Below are 20,889 nucleotides of genomic sequence, written 5' to 3' on the forward strand. Positions count from 1 at the left end.
AAAGAGCAGGAAGTTTCATGGTGACCATTGTTGTCCATGCCAGCGATACGTGCCATATTTGCAATACGCGATCATTCTTGCAATCAGCATTGGTACGCACATGTTCGTTTTATTGTACCCATGCCCATACGATCCTTCTCGTGCCACCTCATGTACTGAAATAACGTGCCATAGGACCATTTATTACGTTACAGATGGCTTCGCCATCGAAAATTTTCCTCGACAGGTCGCGTAGCGCACAATGCACGCTCCCCTTGCACGGCAGCCGTGGCGCAAAAGCGGAGCCCATGTAATTGTACTTCTACCTTCCCCGCTCGATACGGTGCAATACATATTTGAGGGCACACTGCCAATGTACTTACTACTAAGACGCTTGCGGCCACACTCACCAAATGCCCTGACTGGCTGAACCAACAATGTACATGCGCTCGAACACAAAACGTTGGTGAAACAATGAAAGAAACTGCTGCATACAGAAGAACCTCTCTCTCTCCATAGGGCACATAGCATGCGGCTATGTGCCCCACATTTGCTGTTCAATTACTCGATACCACCCTCATGTACACGCTGTAGACCAACCAGCACACGTCCCGAGAACAACGCAACGAACACAAACGCAACACAGATCTCCGCTCGACTGTTGACACTCGCTCTAGCAAACGCTCAATATAATATGCCCTGCTCTGGTGTTCTGTGCACGTACAACTCCGTAGCAAGGCACCAGCACCTGACGTAACGATGTCACTCATCTCATCGCCCAGTGCCACTGCCGGGCTCCATTGCCAGGTAAGCAAAACTCCGGCTGCACTACCGCCAGGGTCGATAATGCTGCCGCTGCTTTACACTTTAGCACATTGCGCCACTCGACCTTTCGTTCTGCGATGCCGCGTTTCAACAACCTGAAATGTGGATCGTGCATTTGATAAAAACAGGATAGCAACATAATAGCCCGGCCCGCAAATCAAATGTCATGGCCACGCCACCGCAAGCAAGCGCTAACGCCGGCAGTGCGCAGGACGGCACCGACGACGCATCCTTCCATGGCACGATGCCACCCCTGCTAATGCCGATGCCACGCGACAAGTTGAGGTCCGTTTGCCATGCCCACCAGCACAACGTTTGGACGCTGCATGATCAGCTAATGGTCGCCGGGGACAGAACTCATCCGATCCCATCACTATCTCCCTCTTCCGCCATCACCTTTGCTTCCCCTTTGTAACACGAGCCCGGGCCCCATCCGCAACCATTGAATACCAACGGCCGCAGCCCCAGCTAAAAAGTAGCGACAAGACAGGGTCACTCAGCCCATATGAGATTCTTGAGGATGGACTGCCCACTGGTAGCTTCCAGAACCAAGATCACAATGATGGCAAGCATGGCGATGCGGCCGTTCCACGTCTCCGCACTCTTGGTCCAGCCCCACTCCCACATCACCACTGGAGAAGGCAGCGCGCGGCGCTCACGGTCATAAGCCTGTAGCAACATCTCCAAGTCGCCTGCAGAGCGATGGACGTGGGGAAAGACAGTGTCCTCATCAGTGTCCCTTATACTTACTTCTGTGCGGTGCCCTATACGTTGTAATGTTAATATGCGATATATTCAAGGAGGCCACAGAACAGGGACCTTTGCAAGGGGAGTAACACGGCGACGAGTTCCCCCCAAAACAATTCAACTCGGCAGTTCTTGGACATGAACACAAGGATGCGCACGCGCACTCAGCGCTGACTCGAACCCTACTACTCGAGCTGACCCACCCCACCAAGCAACCCTCCCACCCACCCAGAGGCACCAGCGAATCAGTGGGACCCGCCAGACATCCCACATATGGCAGCGCCTCCAGTACCGCGTCCGCCAGGTCGTCAATGAAGGCGGCGTTTGTATTCAGTGCGGGCACACGGCCCCAGTTTCGGATGCCGCTACCCTCCGCGAGTTCGCGGTACTCCATGTCAATCTCCTCCAGTGTCTCAATGTGCTCAGAAACAAAGGAAATGGGCACCGCCAACAAGCTCTTGACACCCCGACGACCCAGCTCCCTATTCATGACAATGCCATGGGGGAGAGTTGCCCAGAAGACAATGAAGATGCATTACGCGCGGAAGGGGGACGTAGAATGAATTGCAAGGAACACATCGATTGCAGACTTCCACGTGGAAAAGTAGCACACAATTTGGTAGGTAGACAACTAGGAAAGCAATAACGGCATGTAGAAATCCAGCACAGACAAGGTATTATCAGAGAAAATGTTGTGGTCGCGCAAAGTGACTTGCAAAGCTCTGAGCAACATGACAATTGTTGCGCAAGGAAGCCACTAGCCATCCAGTGCCGATCAGGTGCTGTCAAGGGGAAACCGATGCATGCGAGGCTGCCTAGCCCTCGCCAACGAACGACACCGAGGCACTTTCCACCTATTCACTCGGCGCCACAACCCCTATTCCCTGAGACCTGGGCCACAGCAGACAGCTCACGGGTCGTACAACGACGAAAAGCAATCCGACTCGCGCAGTACATCACCATATGATACCTGCACTTACACGCCAAGAGCTTGCCAACCATGAAAAACACACAATCCCTTCAGACCTGTCTGCTTGCGTGCAGAACACGCGAAACCTTAATGCCCCATAAATTTAAGCTAGCTGCCCTGGCTGATCCCCTGTCCTCAAAGGAAACCCCTTTGCAACATCAGGTTAAGAGAAAGCGCTTTTCGCTGAAGTATCATTTGTCCTCTCGCCTTTCTTGAACTGCCCCACGTCGTGCTCCTCCCACAAGCATCAGTCCCCCTCGTAATCCGCACCTTCCCTGGGCCTTTCCTCCCGCCCATGTACCCGGCGTTTTTGCAAGTCGTCCGCGGTGGAGAACGCATGCCGACCCTATGCGGCCGTCCCGCCCTGCCTTGTCCCATCCTCCCATCACATCCGCCCAACCGCCCCATCCCCGGTTTATATTGTACCCCCACCGCTCCTCCCACCTGATCGACTCGTCCGTATACGGCTTGAGCCATTCTGCCGGCCCCACTCGGCTTTGGTACGCCAAGGTGTGCGAGTTGTTAAAGCCCCTCGCGCGAACCTCCTCCATGATCAGCCGCACACACTCCTCCATTTCCTCTTTGTACGGGTCGCCCGCCTCCTCGACATATGACTTGGGTACACCGTGCGCCGAGAAGAACAACTCCACGCTAGGCACGTCCTGGAACTTGCCCAGCTCCTACACATGCCAAGACATAGACAACCAAGGTGACCATGGGCGGATGGGAAGGGCATGACGATACCCGCGAGGGGGATGATCTGGAGGTTAAGAAATAAAGTCTTGTGCCAAGGGGACGGATAACGGACATGCAGAGCGTACAGGGTGACAGGAGGTTGGGATGTGCGCTGTGAGTTCGTTGACAACCCAGACAGGACCTCGCACGGACACACAGACATAAGGAGAAGAGCCTTAGGATTTGGGACTCATTATGTGTAGACGAGCGTACAGGTGTCCAGGAGATGCCAGGGCAACAGACCAGTGCCTCCCTACCCGGCTTTCCATTCACTAACCGCCTATCGAAGGGCGTACCCACACACGCCGTACGGCCACGGAGGCTGTTGCAAAGGTTTAGATGTGGGGGGCTATATGCTATGCAAGAAATTGGCCGCCTCTGCCCTAAGCGGTGGCCATGTGTAACATGCAGGGCAAACCTGCGACCACCCCAGCACGTTCCATGCGGTAAGACTTAACAAGCGATGTGCGAACAGTCCATTAAACTGGTCTGTAAACCCAAGGAGTTCGCTAATCCACTAAGACCAGGGCTCGTGCACGCTTAAACGGTCAACGCAGACCAGACGGCCAGGCATGTAACTATGCGTGTAAATATCAACACGCACCTGCACGATGAGGTCAGCCATGGCGCACACATATCCCCTCCGTTGGTACCATGAGGGGATCACCGTGTGGCGCAGCTGCTTCAAAGCCCGGTCGCTCTTAAAGAGGGACTCAAGCAGCCGCAAGCTGGACCCGCTGGTGCTGATGGAAAATTGCGGATACAGGGGAAGAATTACCAAACGTGTGACTCCATCACGCTTGATGTGCTCCAGTGCCTCTTCCGTATACGGGTGCCAATAGCGCATGCCGACGTAAACATTTGCTGCCTGGCCTTTAGCTTTCAGGGCATCCGCAAGCGCGTTCGCCTGATCATCTGTAATTCTTCGTAAGGGGCTTCCACCGCCGATCGCCTTGTAGCCTTCGGCGCTCTTCGGTGCCCGCAACGTAGAGATGATTGTTGCAAGGAAAGGCTGGAGAAACTGCACCACTTGCGGAAGCCGAATAATCTCTGGGTCGGCAAACAAATTAAATAGAAAGGGCTTCACGTCGTTCAACGTCTCCGGACCTCCAAGATTGAGCAGCAGAACCCCGACCTTGTCGACTGCAGGCGGGGCAGCTGCAGCCTGACGCCCCTTGACATCATGCGAATCGTCAAAGCAAACCACATCAGTCGAGGCAGCGCTGCGCCTGAGGGACACCACGCGTCGTCGCTCGCTGGCGGTGGCCACGCCACGCGCACCATGAACCCGTGTCCGCCTATGTCAGGCAGAACTTAATCATAGCCGTGTGATCTAAAGTTGTAAGTTAATAGCACTATCCTTACCAACAACCCTGGATGGCTGGTGAGCACCTGCTGGAGCAACCCGCGCGCTCCTCTATGTGAGGCGCAGACGCCATTCGCTGGTGAAGCCCAAACGACGCCATCAGAAACTGCAAGTTGAAACTTAATAGTTACGCACAAAATCGAGCACTTCACTCTCCGGCTTAGGCAGCCTGGAGGCTAACCACACTCGGCAAGGGTCATAATATTGTTGAACAGTAATCCACGGGAGACCGCAAGGTTAAATCCAACTGCAACTAAAGGAACTCTTGTTCCCCTTACCAGTTGAAGACTTCAGTATCTAGTGTACTTGGAGTGTGGTGGGACGCCACAAGGACTTCTACGACGCCCGTACTCGTCAATATGGAAGGCAGAAAAAGTTTTGGCGACGATACCCATGCAGTTGTTTTGAGACAATTACGTAGGTGTGCTAGGCACATGGACAACCATTTGCATCGCTTGTTGGCCTGTCTAATTCGCCCTCTTCTGCAGTCATTCTGCTGTAAGCCGGTGACATGTTACAATGCTCTTAAAAGTGTGTTCTCAGATATTAGTGAATATGCCCATTAACTGTGTGGACAAACCTTCGCATCCCCTTTGTTTCGCTCCGCCAAGTGATGCTCTCCTGCGCTAAAAGCTGTACTGGTAGTCCGCAAGTTTATCCAATTACAAGTCTAGCAGATTACTTGTCCATAGCTCAGCTATGTTGTGTCTATTGTTGCTGACAAAGCAGGGAATGCACGCGCAACCCTTGGGCGCCTCTTGGGTTTGTGAGCCTTTCGCCACACATAACGGATTAATCCTTGGCCAAACCCAGAACCAAGTCAAACCAAACAACGCACCATCGCGCCGATTAATCCGTCCCATCCCGTCCGACACATACGGCCTCTGTCCCCCACCTTCCCTACCTGCCATGTCCATAATTACATTTTATAATACCCACCATCACTTTGCTCACCGGACTCGCAGGGACAAAGAGGTACACTATCATGGCAGCACCCGTGGCAGCCGCAACCCCGCTGAAACGCCAACCCCCCTCCCCTGGTCCCTCACTCCGAGTCGGTGTGTGAGAGGGTGGCGTATCCTCCCGCCTCTAACTGGTCCACCAAACCCATGTCACCGGTCTTGACAATCTCACCCGCCTGGTAGGAGGGGAAAAAGGGAAAGGCAAAGGGGTATAGGATACCGAGCAGGTGGGGGGAGATTCTCTATGGCGCAGGGGGAATCCCACAAGGCAATATGCACATGTTGATAGGGATGCCCAACCAACAACAGCGGCCAAGCTATCAGATTGATAAGTGTGAGAGGACGGCGCTGTCATGGGGCGGCGGTTGACCGGCCTCTGCACGCCCCTACCTGCATGATGTGTACGAAGTCCGGCTTGATGTAGTCTAATAGCCTCTGTTATGAGGCAGGGGGGGCAGGGGGGAAGAGGTGAGCGCGGACAAGGTGGAGGGCCGCGGGGTGGTACCGGGGCAGGGTTTGGTACTCTCCTCGCCTTCCTCAACGGGTGTGAGCCTTCCGAACTCCCGTATCCGTCCCACTCCCATATCCGGCAACGGCCACCCAAACTGAAGTTAGTAAACTTTGAACCATTCCCTGCTTAACGGCATCTAACTTTTTTCCGCTCGTGTCAGGTTCGATCCCTCCTGACCCCCTCCTGGTGCCCCGGAACAACCCCCACTAATGCCCGGCCGCCCCTCTCACAACAGCTAAGTCCAGTTAGAGCATGGCTGTAAAATCACACCCTCATCTACCTTGTAGTGTGTAACCATGAGCACCCCGGTGTCTTCGTTCTTGAGCTGGTTCACCGCCTTAGCCACATCTCGCAGCGCGTCAATGTCCAGCCCGCTGTCAATTTCGTCCAAGATGGCCATGTCGGCCTGAGGGAGTGCGGAGGGCGAGGTGTTGCCCAGGTGACCCAATAGCCCCGGGAGGCCCAGGGCGGGAGAGACGGAGGGAGGGAGGTTCACAACTGAAGGGACCCAACACGTAAAAGGAGGAAGTAGAGCTGAACATGCGAACTGACCAAACATGGCAGGAAAAGAGTAAGTGCTGTGGGTGTCGAGGTGGGCTGTAGGCTGGGATTCGCACAGGAAGGGAGCGACCTGGACGACAGCAGCAGCAGCAGCAGCAGCAGCAGCAGCGGTTCCAGAGGTTTCAGGTGGTATGGGGGTGCTGCTGCACGAGCTGCTGCACGAGGTGATGTGCCACGATGTTAACCTGCATCAAGCAATCCGAGTACCCCATCCATTCTAGGACCCACCTCCAGCACGGCCAGCTGCAGGATCTCGTTGCGCTTCTTCTCGCCGCCTGAAAAGCCCTCGTTAACGTTGCGGTTCAGAAAGGTGGGGTCCATGTTGAGCATCTCCAGCTGCGGCGAGACAGCAGGAACAATAACTTTGCTTTCGGGGCAACGCAACGTAATGGGGCACCTGACCGGCGGGAAGATTTTGGAGCTTGCGTGCGGGTTGGGTTGAGCGAAGGTACAGGCCCCGCTGCCCACCGTACCTTTGGCATGATGTAGGCATAGAACTCCAAGGGATCGAGCTCGGATTGCCCCAGAGCTTTACGGCGAGCGTTGCAGGCCATCCGAAGGAAGTCCACATTACTGACACCAGGCACCTCGATGGGGGTTTGGAAGCTAAGAAATAATCCAGCGTGTGATCGCTCCTCGGGCTCCAGCTCAAAAAGATCTTTGCCTTTAAACGTGGCTGTGCCACCCGTCACCTCATAGTCGGGATGGCCCACCAGCACCTTGCTGAGCGTACTCTTGCCCGAGCCATTCTTTCCCATAATTGCGTGCACCTCTCCATTGCGAATTGTCAAATTGACGCCCTTGAGAATTGGCTGACCCGTCGCTGCAATTTTTGCTTCAAGATTCTTCACCTCAAGCATCACCTCACCCGGCGCAGCCACGCAAAACAGAGGCTGAGCGATTCGACGACTTCTACACGCACCAGCGCGCGGCCAAATGCTAGATGCCAGTGAGCTGCGGGTAAGCACTTGGTGCGCCATCGCGGCCGACCTGCGTGGTAGAGTTTGATTACAGATTGAAAACCCCGTCAAGATAGAAGAATTAAAAGATGTATTAACCCAAACGCCAAGACACTCAGACGGTCAAGGAAATAGATCATGGAACTGTTGGCCCAACTGCACGACTCCCAACGGTCTGCCTATTTCCATGATAGTTTCCTACAGGCGAGTAAAGATGGGTTCATATACAGCGAGATCTCCCCTTCACGAACAATTTTTTTTCTGTATTTTACCCTCGCACCTGTTAGCCGTAAAATGCATGCTGAACCTCAAAAGGATGATCGACTTATTGTTTACCTTCAATTTGTAAGTATATGATTATCTGCCTCTCTTGTCGACGATGTATAGGGTATAGAGTGAAAGATCCCGGACTGCGGCGTGCCCCTACATCAGCTCAGTCATAGCTGATATAACATTTACAGGGTCTGCTATAATGGGGCCAATTAGAATACCCAGCCGGGACCTCGTTGGGCAGGTTACAACGATTCTTCGCCAACAACTCAATAGGGGAAGTATGGGTTGTCCTCCGGGGTGACCTTAACCTGGTACGTACATGCCCGGCAACTCCGAATCCCTTAGTTACTACCGCTCATAGCGTTCCCATGTCATTACCGCAAGCACCCTTCCGACGTCCCTGTCCATGTGCATCTCCCCCAAGGCACGAATCCGTGGCCCAAACCCTCTAGGGGAACATTTTGACGGTTGACACGGCGCCCCCTACACACACAGCGGTTTGCAGCTCAGCAACTATTCTGTAGAAGGGAAGCTGCACGGACAACCACCTAAGATAGCTAAAATCTTGCCTTGCCTTCGCCCGCAGCACAACAAGAAGCGTCCCACCTAGTCCTGTCAACCTGCACACGTACGAGATCCATTATTCATCTCCTCCCTCAATTATTCCCTTGACACGCTGCTGCACACACCGGCTACTGCTATTATCATGACGTCGCAGCCAACATCGCATTCCAATTTTGACTGCTGCTGCCGCTGATGGATTTATTGCTGCTATTGCTACCGAAGCGACTGCGGCTGCTGCTGCTGCTGTTGTTGCGGCTGTAGCGCGGCTTTGACAGCCTGACGCTGTTCGGGAGTTAGGGTCCGCGGGAAGTCCAGCTTGTACTGCACCACCTGAGGGACTCCCAGGGGAGAGGAGCAGTGTCATATCTCCGGTGTAGAAACGGATGGAAATGGGAGGGGAGGGGGAGCTGAAAGCCGTGTGGCGGTGGTGGGGACAAAAAGGGGTAGGAGCCCAGCTGGAGGTCTGCCGCCCCAGCCGTAGCCAGGGGTTCTGGCTTCTGCTCACACGTCCCACCGCATACATCTCTCCTGCCACTTACACCACCCGCTCAGTCACCCGCTCTAGCAGCTCTCGCAGGGATCCCCTCTTCCATTCCCCTCCCCTGCCACTCCCTCCGCCAGTTTATCAAGCAAACCCCCATATGCTGATGGTCCGCCCATGCTTCCCAGTACAGTTCTATTCCTACCCGCCCAAGTTCGCCACCCGTCTGTCTGTCCGTCTGTCCACCGGTCTGCAATCGGCCTGTTCCCACGTCCCTAATCTCTGGTCTCATTGAACAGCAGATGGAAGTCACTGGGGGGAGCCCCAGCCCCCTCCCTCGGCATCCCCTAGGGCTGCTCCTCGGGCCCCCCGGGTGCGATTACGTTCGCGAATAAGTACCCCCCCCCTGAGGAGATCAGCAGCAAGAAGGAGTCCTAACTTCCACCTGCTCGCACCGGTTCTTCCTAACCACCACCCTAGCACCACCACGCAACGGTATTCCAGGGAGGTGTGCAGCCCACCACCCGACCTCCACTGGGTCCCCTCCCCAACGGCCTGTCCCCTATCGGACGTTGACCCTTTGCCTCCCACCCCAGCCGGTGTCGAGGTCGCATCCGTAACAGTGTCTCTCGTCACTAGCTGCAAATAGTGCCGTACGTACCATGTTCCCCCTCTCCTCGGGTTGCTCCGGAATCGGCATACCCTCGCCTATCAGAATGGTCTCACTGTCCGGGGTGATAATGTCGGACAGCCCCAGGGGGACCTACGAGTAGGGGGGAAAGGGGCAGGAGGAGAAGGCGGAGGGTAGGGAACATCGGAACCCTAACATGGGGACGGTGCGGAGACGGGGAGACTGAGTGCAAAATGCAGATGTCCAACGGCTGACGTCGCGGAACCACCGGGGGTTGGTGCAAGAGGAAGCGAAGGACAAACAGCCGAGACGTCCAAAACCGCAAACTTGGAGTTCAAAGCCATGGCGCAACTGCTCTGTGCACTTTTGCGCGTCGTATAGTCGTCCTGAGCGTCTGGATGGATGTCCTCACTCGCACTCGCACAGGGCCCACGCCGAGGATGGCACGAGCGCCGCAAGCGGCTACAGCGGGCTGATAAGGACTGGAAGGATAATGGCCCTTCCAGCACCCAGGAAAGGGCCCCTCTTAAACGCGGTGATTTGCCCTCACGCCGCAATGTGCGGCTGTGCTGCTGTTCCCCCCTGGAGGCGCATGTACCCCGTCCTCCTGTGGCCGTGGCCAGTTACCGTGTCGTACACGTTTAAGATGCAGACCAACACCACGTTCACACGCTCTCCCCCAACCCTCTCCGCCCGGCGCCTCCCCCCCGGCCCCCCCCCCCCTGCGTGCCTTGGTTCCGTCCAACCTCCTGAGGTGAACCGTACCACCGCCCAGCGCCATGGATAGCGGAATAATCGCCTGCAGCCAGCCGTACACACTAGTCGTACCGCAGTTTTCTGGTCATGGTTTAGCATGCGGTGAAAGGATAGGGAGGGGGGTTCAGAGCCGGGGGGAATCAGGGGGAGTAACTCTTGGGACTCCGTTGTGGGCCCCGTAAAGGCACAGTAGTCCAAAGAGAGGCCATTGCGGGTTCGAGTAGAAACCTCATCCTTTAGCAAATGTGTGAAGGATTGTGTGTATACAAAATGTAGCTTACCTTGGTGATTAAGTCGTCGCCTCGCCGCACATACCGCGCATTGGGCACCTCCCTCAGCACCAGCACCAAATCCCGGCTGCCCGGTGAAAATCCAGATCCACATCCAGCTCCAGGATACGCTGTTGCACGGGGCCCCCCGCCTGCAGCTGTAGCTACTTGCTCTCGGGCTGGCGGCAGCTCATCTCCCAATCCTGACAACATGGGCGCGGGGAGCAGTAGCAGCATTCTGAGCGGCGCTAAGACAAACGGACAAAAGTACTCCAAACGCGGGGCCCACCCTAAGGGTCCCGAAGGGGAGCTGCGCCCCGGGTGTACACACACAGATGTGCGCGGAGTGGTGAAGAGACACTAACCACTTGGCGTGGTGCGCACCGAGCTCAGACCGAGCTGGGTAAGGAGCTGCTCCTCACCTCGGCCCCTGCCTCATTCAGCGGGGACCGAGAACGACATGGGAGATGTCCCCGATGGGGACAACCGATGTACGGGTAACCCCCGTGCCCCCGTGCCCCCTACTCCCTTCTCCAATTCCCCAGCTCAAACAAACTGCCGCACATCCGCTACACTTACTGAGACTCCACTCGCTCGACCTCTCCCCCCCCGACCTCCCCACACGGCATAGCGCACCCTCACATTAACCCCCCTTCACGTAGCCCTACCGTGGCCCGCTCCCTCCTCACCCCTGAACAGCAGTTTGGTTCCCGCCCTGGCCCCGCGGGGTATCACCACATCCAGCACGTGGTCCCTGGGAAGCCACCGGCCGCTGGGGGCGTCCCTGAGGGGGGACGGGCAGGGGGGAGGGAGAGGGGCTGTGGGTGGCGCTTGTGTGTGGAATTGCGCGCCGGGTGGCCCCCGAGGAGGAGGAAGAGGAAGAGGAGGAGGACTGCCGGTGGGGGTATGTCGCATGTGGGCAACTCCAGGGAGGGGGAACAGCAGCAGCAATAGGAGGTGCTGATGGCGGGTAAGAACACAGCCGTCGCAGCAGGTCGCACAGCCGGTCATCCAACACGACGAATGCTACTGCTGCTGCTACTACCGGTGGGGTAACCTCAGCAGTCATCTTGATTGGTGTAACGTCGTGGGGTAACAGACGCCGGAGCACCTCTCCGCCCCACCACCCTTCATTGGCCGCTACCGCTACCTCCGCTACTGTCCCCGCCACTACTACCGCCACTTACCACACGGCCCGACGCAGTTGCACCTGCCGGGTAGCCCCGCTGGTAGATGTGGAGGGAGGAGGGGAGGGGAGGGGAGGGGAGGGGCCGCACCGAGGGCTGCTTGCGTGTGGCTGCGGTGTGTGTGTGTGTATGTATGTGTGTGTGTGATGTGTGTGTATATCAGGGCAATGAAGGCAACGCGAGAGAAGCGAATGAGGGCCGTGTGGGGTCGCGATAGGGCCCCGGACAACCGCGTGCGGTGGAGAGGAAGGTGGCGTTGCATGGGGGAATGGAGGGAACGTACCCCCCGCTGCTTAGCAAGCAGATGAATAGCAAGCTGACAAGCCAGGGCGCTGGAGGTCCTCGTATACGGCAGGGACTCTTCCGCTGCTGCACACACACACACACGCATATATATAGGTCAGGGAACCACGGGGCCTCCAGATGCCGCGGCGCCCTTTCCCCCGGCCTTCCACCCCTAGGTCCCGCAGGATACGCGGTGACATTAACCGCTAGGCGAGCTTCATAACCAGCAGGCACAGGCTGGAGAGAATCTGCACACTAAGAGGTAGCACCCTCCCCAAAGCTGACCTGGACACACACACATACGTACAAACAAACACTCCCTGTAGCTCAGTTAATTCCCCCACCCCTCCCGCACCCCACCAGTACAGCTCCTCCAGGGTCACTTCCAAATCCAACTCAGTGGGAGGAACCGCTGTAGCCGCCGCCGTCGTCGCCGCTGCCGGAACCGTCGTCGCCGCTGCAGGGCCGTTGGCCGGCCCGGGCCCCGGCGCTGCGGCGCCCTCATCGCCCTCACCGCCCTCACCGCCCTCACCGCCCTCACCGCCCTCACCGCCGTTCTTCTTTGAGCTGCTGCTACTGCTGTTGGTAATACTTCTGCCGCTGTGGTCGCTGTCAGTCCTGCTGGCAGTGCTGTTCGGGCTGCTGCCGTTGCGGCTCTGATTCGTGGAGGAGTCGGACAAGTCGATATCCATGGGCTCCCAGCTGGGAGCTCCGCGAGCGGACATGGGAACGTATCCAGTAGCGCCGCCGCCGCCGCCGCCGCCGCCGGGCGCGCCGTCATCGGTCCTTGGTACGGCACGGCCTGCGGGACCGCCGAAGGGGCTCTCCATGGCGAAAGTCCGTGCGGCAGCAGCAGCGGCGCCGCCATCGATGTCCCCTGACGAAGCCTGAGGCCCGTACGGCTCCAACCCCGCGCCATATCGTCGTATCGGTGATGCTTGTGCGGGTTTCGCCGGTGCGACGGCTGGCTTTGGGGCTGCTGGTCGGGGCTGAGAGTCGTGTGCTGGTGTGGTTTCTTCTGGTGTTGCTGTGGTGCGTGGTGATGCCGTGGGTCGGGCGGGGGACGGGGGCTGAGAATGGGGTGGGGATCGTAACACGTCCATGGGGAGCCGTACAAACGGCGAGACTTATCCTGGATCGCCTTGCCTCATCTGCCAACTTCCCTAAGCCTCATTCCTATGCGGGGGCCGCACCTCAGCCAGCCTGATGGCGACTAGCGTCCAAAACCCATCGGCACCACGTCAGTGGAATCTAAACTAACTAACTGAATAAACCGAAAGGGCGGTTTGCAGCTACGGAATGGACGCATCTTTCAACACACGCACGCGATGCTCCTTTCCAAACACACACATACATGCATACAAACATACATACATACGCCAGCTCCAAATGGAACTATGCAATGCAACATACACTCGAAAGTATCGAGTTTGGAGCGTGTCGGCAACTTGCGCCCGCATCCCTTTCCAACGACCCACGGGACAATCCAATAACAACCCCCCTGCAAGGCCCTGACAGGAGCAGTGGCGCGAGAGGGCCTCACGTAAGTGATTCGACTCCTGGAGATAATCCGTTCTCGCTGGGTCGTACGACAGGGCAAGACACAAGACTCCTTACCGAGGATGTGCTCAAGGCCTTGCATGACCCCGGGGCACTCTACGGCATTATTAGTTTTTGCTTTATCTGAACGACTTCCTGGCTAAATAATAAGGCCCTTGGTCCTCAACCAAATTCTACCTACAACGGCTTTTCTTAACCGCCGACGGCTTCCGTGCAGCCAGCACCTTCTGCCTTATAGGATGCCCCCAGGTGTCATTGTTATTGTCGTTGACATGTACGCGTGTGTTGCCGATGCCGCTTAGTGCTCACCCGAATCTGTGTTGGCGTAGCGCACGGGTATCGTTCGGGGCACACGATGTGGTTGCGGTGGGGGTTGTGGCGAGAACCCCGCCGCTGGCCCCGGAGGAGCGGACGGCTGCGGCTGCTGTGCTGGCGGCCGCCCAAAGCCCGCCTCCGCCGCCGTCGGGTGCTGCTGCGACTGCGGCTGTTGGTACGGGGCGCGCGGCTGTGCAGCCGATGGCTGCGGCCGTTGTGGTGTTGGAGCTTGTCGTTGTGGCTGGGGCTGCGGCGGGGCTTGCGACCTCACGCCGCCAGCTCCAACGCCATTATGTCCGGCACCACCACCACCACCACCACCACCGCAGCCGCCAAAACCGAAGCTACCGTTCATGCCGCCGCCGCTGCCGTAGCCACTGGCTGCGGCGCCCCTGCCGCCTCCACCAGCTGGTCCGGCGGCGGCAGCCCCCATAGGGCCCACGTAGCGTCCGGCGGGGCCGCTAAAGAGGCCCGTGGGACCCAGTCCCGCGGCCAGTCCGCCCATACCCATAGGGCCCATGCCACCGAATACCTGCTGGAACAGGCGGTCCGCCAGAGGAATACCCGTGGAGCCGCTGAACAAGCCTCCGCCGCCGCCTCCGCCGCCGTTGAAGAAGCCGCCGCCGGTAAAGTTGCCCCGGCCGAAGCCTCCCAGCCCTGCACCACCGCCACCACCGAAGCCACCGCTGCCAATGTCGAAGTCGTCGTAGGTTGTGGAGTAGGTGCGTGCCGCGGCAGCTAGGAGGATGGAGAAGGGCCATATTTACAGGGAAGGGAATCAGTGGTGGTGATACAACGCACGCGCGCTCCCCCAAGAGCCAATCAAGGAGGTATCTTTTCCATTTCACCGGTCCCCGACTACGCCGAGCAAATAAACGTGCTGCCTGTGCTGCCCCGTCACAACCGCCGTTGCGGCGCCCACCCGTGGCCCGCGGCCCACTGCTCCGGTGGATTCATCACGATTACACCTGTAAGGCCCACCACCCACCGCATCAGTGCCAGGAGTCGTCCAGCGTCCTTCTTTGTAGCACATGTAGATCGCTTCTAACACTTCGTACCGCGACATACTGTGCTCAGCCACGTGTGCATGGAGGCTCCTGAGACCCCTTCCCGCGGCCCACAACCTTCTCCCGTTTACCAGAGCCTATAAACCGAGCCCCTCGCTTCGCTTCCCGTCGTTACTGTCACCACACCTTCACGCAGTCGTACATCGCTGTCGTACGCAGCTCGTTTGTGCGGGTCGCTCAGCACATCGAAGGCCTCCGTCACCTTGCGGCCCGGGGTCGCGGGGGGCGGGGGCCGGGGGGCGGGGGGCGTTAGGGAATGTTGTATGAATGATGGGGAACAAGGGGGGATCAGGAAGGGGCGAAACACGCATGGCGCGTCGGCATCCCTTGCACGCATGCAAAGCACCACGCCCTAGCTTACCCTGAATGTCCCAACGACATACACACACACACACATGTGCTGTCACGCGCACCTTCTTAAATCGCTCCGCCGCCTCCGCCTGCTGTGGGCCCGGGTTCTTATCTGGATGGTGCTGCCGGGCGCACCTGCGAGCGATGAGGCAGCGGTCCTGAGCAGCCGATATCCAACCTGCACCAATGTTTCCATTGCAGCCCCTCAACTGGCCTCTTCAGAAGTTGGAACGCCTCTGTTTGCGCTCCGCTCATTGGTCGCACCCTGGTGCCGGCCGCTGGGTGGCCTCTTTTCATTCATGTTTTAGCTATGACCAAGTTGTGTGAAAATGACAGCACGATTTTTGTGTGGATGAGCTTGTTGCAGTAACCAACGGAAAGTGATTAAGCCGAGCGGGTGAAGCACCGGCAGCGGGGTACCGCAGGTCAGTCAGGTGAGGTGAGGTGAGGACCTCGATCGGACCAACGGGCCCAACCTGTTCAGCGCCCTGGCACCCACCGCCGGTAGGCTTTTTTGATGTCGTTCTCGGATGCGTTGCGCTGCAGCCCCAGGACAGCATAATGGTCGGGATGCTGCGAAGAAGGAAAGCGGGTGGCCATGACTCTCGGTAATGGCGAAAGAGGGAAGGTTTAATTCCGCCGCTGTGGTTCTTCCGGTCCTTGTTCAGCCGCGCGAGGCGGTCTTAGACGCGAGTTCGCCCCTAGGCGTAATAGAAGGAGGAGCGCGACGAAAAAGGGGCACCGCTGAATTGACCAGGGGCTCGCGATTAAAGTGGCTTGGGCGGTATCTTGCAGCAACCGAAGGCAACCATACCTCTCGGCGAAGGAGATCAGTCGGCTGCGTGGGAAAGCGCTAAGATGATCGTCACAGGCCACCAAAAATGGACAGGTTGCAGGTTGATTAGCAAGTGGTTTGTAAATCTTATCTGCATACCTACAAAGGTGCGTCCACTCTTCGGATCGAGCTGGGCGACTTGGGTGAAACCTGGTAAGTTAATCTATGGAAAGACTGCAACAAAGGCATAAGTTCGATAATGAAAATAGCCAGTTTGTTCAGCTTGCTATTTTTGTGTGAGAGGGATAAGCAAAATGTATGCAGCTTCGACCCATGGGTCTGGGTAAATTAGTTGCGATTTACGTCAGCAGCTTAAACAACACAAAGTTTGTTCCCCCAAACCTTATATCAATCCCTAGCCTTGCATATCGTAGGAATATCTTAATGTTTGTGGGAGGAAAAACAATTGTTTAAAGTGTTTCTGCATATATGGTTTTCGGTTATTTTAAATGAGCATGTATTGAAACCTCCGCCATGATGGCCAACCAATGCAGTTACCTAAGCCTTACCAGACCATTTTCGTATTCATACTAGGCAGGAGGGCGCGGGATGCGGAACGAGCGTATGTATCAGCCTGCAAAATTTTAAAGGAGATCGCTACAGTGGACGGCCCGCGGAACTGCGCGGCACTCAAAAAGCTATGGAACCAAAAAATGGAGGCTTGCCGCCCGGACCGAAGAAATGATCATGCTATCCGGCTCACGAACGTCTCTCATGACATCCACTACATGTTAGTTCGCCGACTCAGTGGCCCACCCAAGTTCTGCAGTACAGCGTAGGGAGCGCCAAACAGAATCGGAATAAACAATAGCGTACAGAATTACTATTATTAATACACGCCTTGAAGCACAGAAACAGGACTAATAATGTCGTCATTACGGAACCGCGATACAGGCCTAAAGGTGTCTACTCCATGCACCAAGAAAGCACCGAGCGACAGAAGACAAGCGGGAGGCCGCCGCGGGGTAGAGCCCGGCTTAGCCGGGCAATCAACGCAACACGCACGGCTGCAGCTACGTAAAAAAACTCTCCGCTGTCACCGTCCTGACCCGCTGTGCTTAGACCCCTCCCCGAAACAACACCGTCCTTGCCCACCACCCTTATACAACCTAAACTTCAGCAGGCCGCCTCGCTCCGGGCCCGTCTGACGGACCCGGACTCCACCCTGCCATAGGGCTCGGGAACTGCCACTGCCGATGTGCACGGATGCTTCCCAGGCCTTATCCAAAACCGGCACATGCGCATAGGGGGGGTCCCGGGTGACAATCAGAGCGTCTCTGCTCCCAAGACCAAACCAGGCGGCATGGCGGGGATTCCAGGTCAAGGAAGGACGGCTCTCCAACCAATGTGCACAAGTACTGCGGCAACTCTGTGTACGGGTGGGCATGGGTGCGGGGGAACATGCCGACGATTGACCCAGCAATCGTGCAACATAAAAAACATCCACAGGCACAATGCTCCGACACTGCCCCATTACCATCGTTGTACGTCTCCGTACGCACCTCCTGCCATCGTACACCCCCATGCAAGTTCACTCCATGGCTCCCGCGTCGCGCCGCGTCCTATTTGCCAGCTAATGCTCAGGCAACCCATACGGACTGGGAGACACAGCTCTGCTCTGCAACGTGCTGCCCAACTCCTGCGCCCCTTCTAGCAGCCTTTCTTGCAATCGCCGCATCAGCACCCATCACCATAACCGCCGCAAAAGCTCCGCACATGCCTGCTTTTGCTTCTCTGAACGATGCCTAAAGCCCCGAGCACCAAACAAACAACGCCAGCTTTACAACAAGCCACAACCCCATGGCCCCACACCTCTCTTGTGCAGCTAGTCAATCACCAAGTTTATCGACGCACGAGCTGTTTCCCCTCTTGTCTGCTGGAAACCGGTCCATTAGAATACACAACACTCGAAGGTTGCAAAGACTGCAGTCCGATGCCTGCTACGCCAACGGTCAAAATCCCAATCATTGCCGGGTGTCCCGCATCCTTGCCTTCCTTGGTTCAACGTTTCCCAAACTGATGTACAAACCCTCAGTGGCAACACACCTCTGGGGGAGGGCAATGTCGACAAGGAGAGCTTATTGCAAAACCCATTAATCGCCTTGTGCAAAAAGGCAAACGACCATCACCATCGATCCACCACAGCGCGGCGACAATGCATTCTCATTCACTGGTGGGCTCCAAGTCCGTGCTGACTCTCTTCCGCCCCATCACCCACTGCAACGCAGCTCCCCTTCTGACCCTATTACCGCGTCTTAGCTTGTGAGTCCTCACGTAGCGTGCAGGTTCCGTTGCCTGGCCCCAAACCCTATGACTTATCCAACCGAATCCGCCATTGGACCCAAGGACCGGGCTGGTCGCAGTCCCCGGGAACCTCCACCTGCACGCGCATCGGAACGCGTCTACTCCCGTGAAGTTGCGCGAGCAATATCTACGGCAGCATCTGTCTGCATGGGCCAGCGCAGTCACAGGAGCCTCGATGGCAGCTCCGAAGCCGGCCCTCTCAGAGCCGCGTCAACCAGGGAAACAGGACATGCCTCTCAATCCCCAATGGCCGACACGCCCAGGACTGTTCCCTGCCCAGCTGCTCTTTTGTCCTTAGCATCTCCTGTCCTGTCCTCAGGAACGCCATGTGGTGCCCTCAGTCCATCTTGCCGCCCTGCTTCATCACCCTGCTACTCTGCGTGGCCGATACGCTATTGCTGCCCTCAAAGGGTGCCCGACCGAGAATCGGGTTGGTGGTCCGCCGGCGCGAAGAAATGATGGCGTCCGCAGCCGCGGCAGCAAAGCTGCCAGACCCCCCGGCTGGCATTGCCAAAACAGGTTGGTTGGCAGCCTCCTTGACCTTCGCCACGGTGTTCGATACCCCTTCCCCAATTGCTTTCCCTAGCTCCGAAAACCAGCTGGATAAAAGACCGTTGTCCGAGGCTGAGTCGGTGCGACCGGAGCCGCCTGCGGCAGCTGCGCGGCCGCCTGCACCTTTATGCATGTCTGCAAGGAGCTGCTGTTGCTGTGAGCGGTACAAACTCCCCCAGCCGAAGCTGTTGGCCGAGTCGGTGCAGGAGTCCACGTCATCGACCTGATTTCGGCGCCGCCGAACTACGTCGTGCTGCCGGGTGGGACCTGTGAGAGGCGGAGAGGCGGCCAGGGGATAAGGGCTTGCCTTCATTTTGCAGGCCTTACCCTCGATTTGAGGTGGGTCCGTGTACGTCATGGGGACTGAATGCTCGCGCAGATGCGCTCCAAGCCCGCCAGGCCCCGATCTCAGAATCCTCCTCCAGCCATCACCCTTCTCAACGGCCAAAGTTTCCCCCAAGACTCTCGCTCTCCGAAGCAAAGCGTGCATACCCAGTTGTAAGCACGGAAACGCCTGGCGCACAGTACTAGCCTCTGATGTCCGCTTCCGACCCATGGGACGCCTGGTATCCTCGCGCCGTACCTGAGCTTGCCGGGGGAAGGTACATCCCCTCGGACGATCGGTCCGTCAGCTCCACTTCAATGGGCTGGAGGTTCCGTGAACAGAGCCCATTACGATCCATGGGGCCTGAGGAGTCCAGGGAAACAGGGGGCCAACGACGTGGGCACTTGGGCCTCTTCTCGCAGCAAGCAAATCATGGGGCAGCGGTGACGACGGTTGCTGCGCAAGGCGGGCACCATGATGCGGGTCTACATTGGTACTTCCGCCACTGTTGCAGCTGTGGGAAAAGGGGAATACGCGACCGCGCGAGACCATTGCCGCTGCCGCAGCTGCACCAACCACGTGGGCCTCTGCCCTACACAGGATCAAACTATGGATATCCTGGCTGCCCGGCCATCGGCGCTGCCCGGCCAGTTGCCAACTCACCACACGTCCCGCACTGGCACATTGCCAACCATGCGCTCTCTGAAATGGGAATGTCCTCCGGGTAAGTGTGCGCGTTGATGACGTTCAGGGTTGTAGCTATCCGAGCCAGTGCCGCTGAGGCAGGCTGCGCTTGTGAGTCGGCATGCAACACGGGGTCGCGGTTTACGCCCGATAGGACCTGAGCACAGACCCTTTGCAGCTCCTCTCTGCACGGAATGTGTGCCAAGCGCGCGTTTGTACCAAAAACATCGCCATGCAAGAGTTTTGACGAACTGTTGCGAGTATAACCAAGCCTCACCCAATGGGAAGGTGCTTCGTCGGTATTAATATCACGCCTCTGGCATAAAGTGCATTGTCTGATAACAGTCCATTCGCCCTCTTTATGTCGCCAACCTGCAGAAGGACGGTGGGCGCTTTCTTTTCGAATTCAGTAACAAAATGGAATGCGCTATCGTTGAACTCACCGATACATTATACTTGATAGCTAAACCGGCAAGGGTGTCAAGCTTGGACACCTGGAGCGAGGAAGACGCACTTAATGCTTAGCCCGCCCCGTCCAGATGGTAACTCGGCAGACTCTCCCAGCATATTTACTTGGTGCTTGACAAAGTCATGTCTGGATTCCGTTTCCCCGCCTTGGCTCGTGCGAGGACTCGTCGAAGCTGCCTCCTCGGAAGGGTGGTAATGAACAGTTGAGGACTCAGCGGAATACTCCATTATACCCTTGACTCGTCCCCAAAGAATCCTGACAGAGTCAAGGTCCGCGGTGTGAGAGTGAGTGCGCAACAGGACAAGTGACTGCTCGTTACATAAAGTCCTTTAAAAACATAAGACGGTAATGCGTTACATCGCTTTA

General features: G+C 57.1%; 3 protein-coding genes across 3 annotated transcripts; all 3 read right to left on the reverse strand.

Annotated features, from left to right (window-relative positions):
* Positions 1–1,296: 1,296 nt before the first annotated feature.
* VOLCADRAFT_109142 (uncharacterized protein) lies at positions 1,297–4,890 on the reverse strand (the record flags this gene model as incomplete). Its single annotated transcript, XM_002951764.1, has 5 exons — positions 4,622–4,890; positions 3,861–4,554; positions 2,966–3,201; positions 1,780–2,033; positions 1,297–1,496 (listed from the first exon to the last, which is right to left on the reverse strand). Exons 1-5 carry the CDS (start codon positions 4,720–4,722, stop codon positions 1,297–1,299), a joined length of 1,485 nt encoding a protein of 494 aa, XP_002951810.1. The 5' UTR covers positions 4,723–4,890.
* A 381-nt stretch (positions 4,891–5,271) lies between these two features.
* sufC (iron-sulfur cluster assembly protein) lies at positions 5,272–7,707 on the reverse strand. Its single transcript, XM_002951765.1, has 5 exons — positions 7,130–7,707; positions 6,885–6,992; positions 6,376–6,501; positions 5,975–6,019; positions 5,272–5,760 (listed from the first exon to the last, which is right to left on the reverse strand). The coding sequence occupies exons 1-5, from the start codon at positions 7,634–7,636 to the stop codon at positions 5,668–5,670; spliced, it is 879 nt and encodes a 292-aa protein (XP_002951811.1). The 5' UTR covers positions 7,637–7,707; the 3' UTR covers positions 5,272–5,667.
* Positions 7,708–8,665: 958 nt separating this feature from the next.
* Positions 8,666–15,927, reverse strand: dnj20 (molecular chaperone; the record flags this gene model as incomplete). Its single annotated transcript, XM_002951766.1, has 10 exons — positions 8,666–8,782; positions 9,595–9,696; positions 10,602–10,792; positions 11,279–11,373; positions 11,777–11,815; positions 12,422–13,088; positions 13,931–14,674; positions 15,130–15,205; positions 15,417–15,489; positions 15,854–15,927. Coding segments are annotated over 10 exons (2,178 nt in total), but the record flags the coding sequence as incomplete, so codon positions are not given.
* Between the last annotated feature and the right edge of the window lie 4,962 nt (positions 15,928–20,889).

The sequence above is a fragment of the Volvox carteri genome (assembly GCF_000143455.1).
Source record: "Volvox carteri f. nagariensis unplaced genomic scaffold VOLCAscaffold_25, whole genome shotgun sequence".
Classification (NCBI taxonomy): domain Eukaryota; kingdom Viridiplantae; phylum Chlorophyta; class Chlorophyceae; order Chlamydomonadales; family Volvocaceae; genus Volvox; species Volvox carteri.

Bases quoted from the DNA above. Each gene is read 5' to 3' on its own strand.
- sufC (XM_002951765.1), bottom strand. From the start codon at position 7,636: ATGGCGCACCAAGTGCTTACCCGCAGCTCACTGGCATCTAGCATTTGG. The intron at 6,993-7,129 runs GTACGGTGGGCA...GTCTCGCCGCAG, and splicing joins ATGCCTACATCATGCCAAAG to CTGGAGATGCTCAACATGGA. The intron at 6,502-6,884 runs GTGGGTCCTAGA...GCACTCCCTCAG, and splicing joins TGCAGCTGGCCGTGCTGGAG to GCCGACATGGCCATCTTGGA.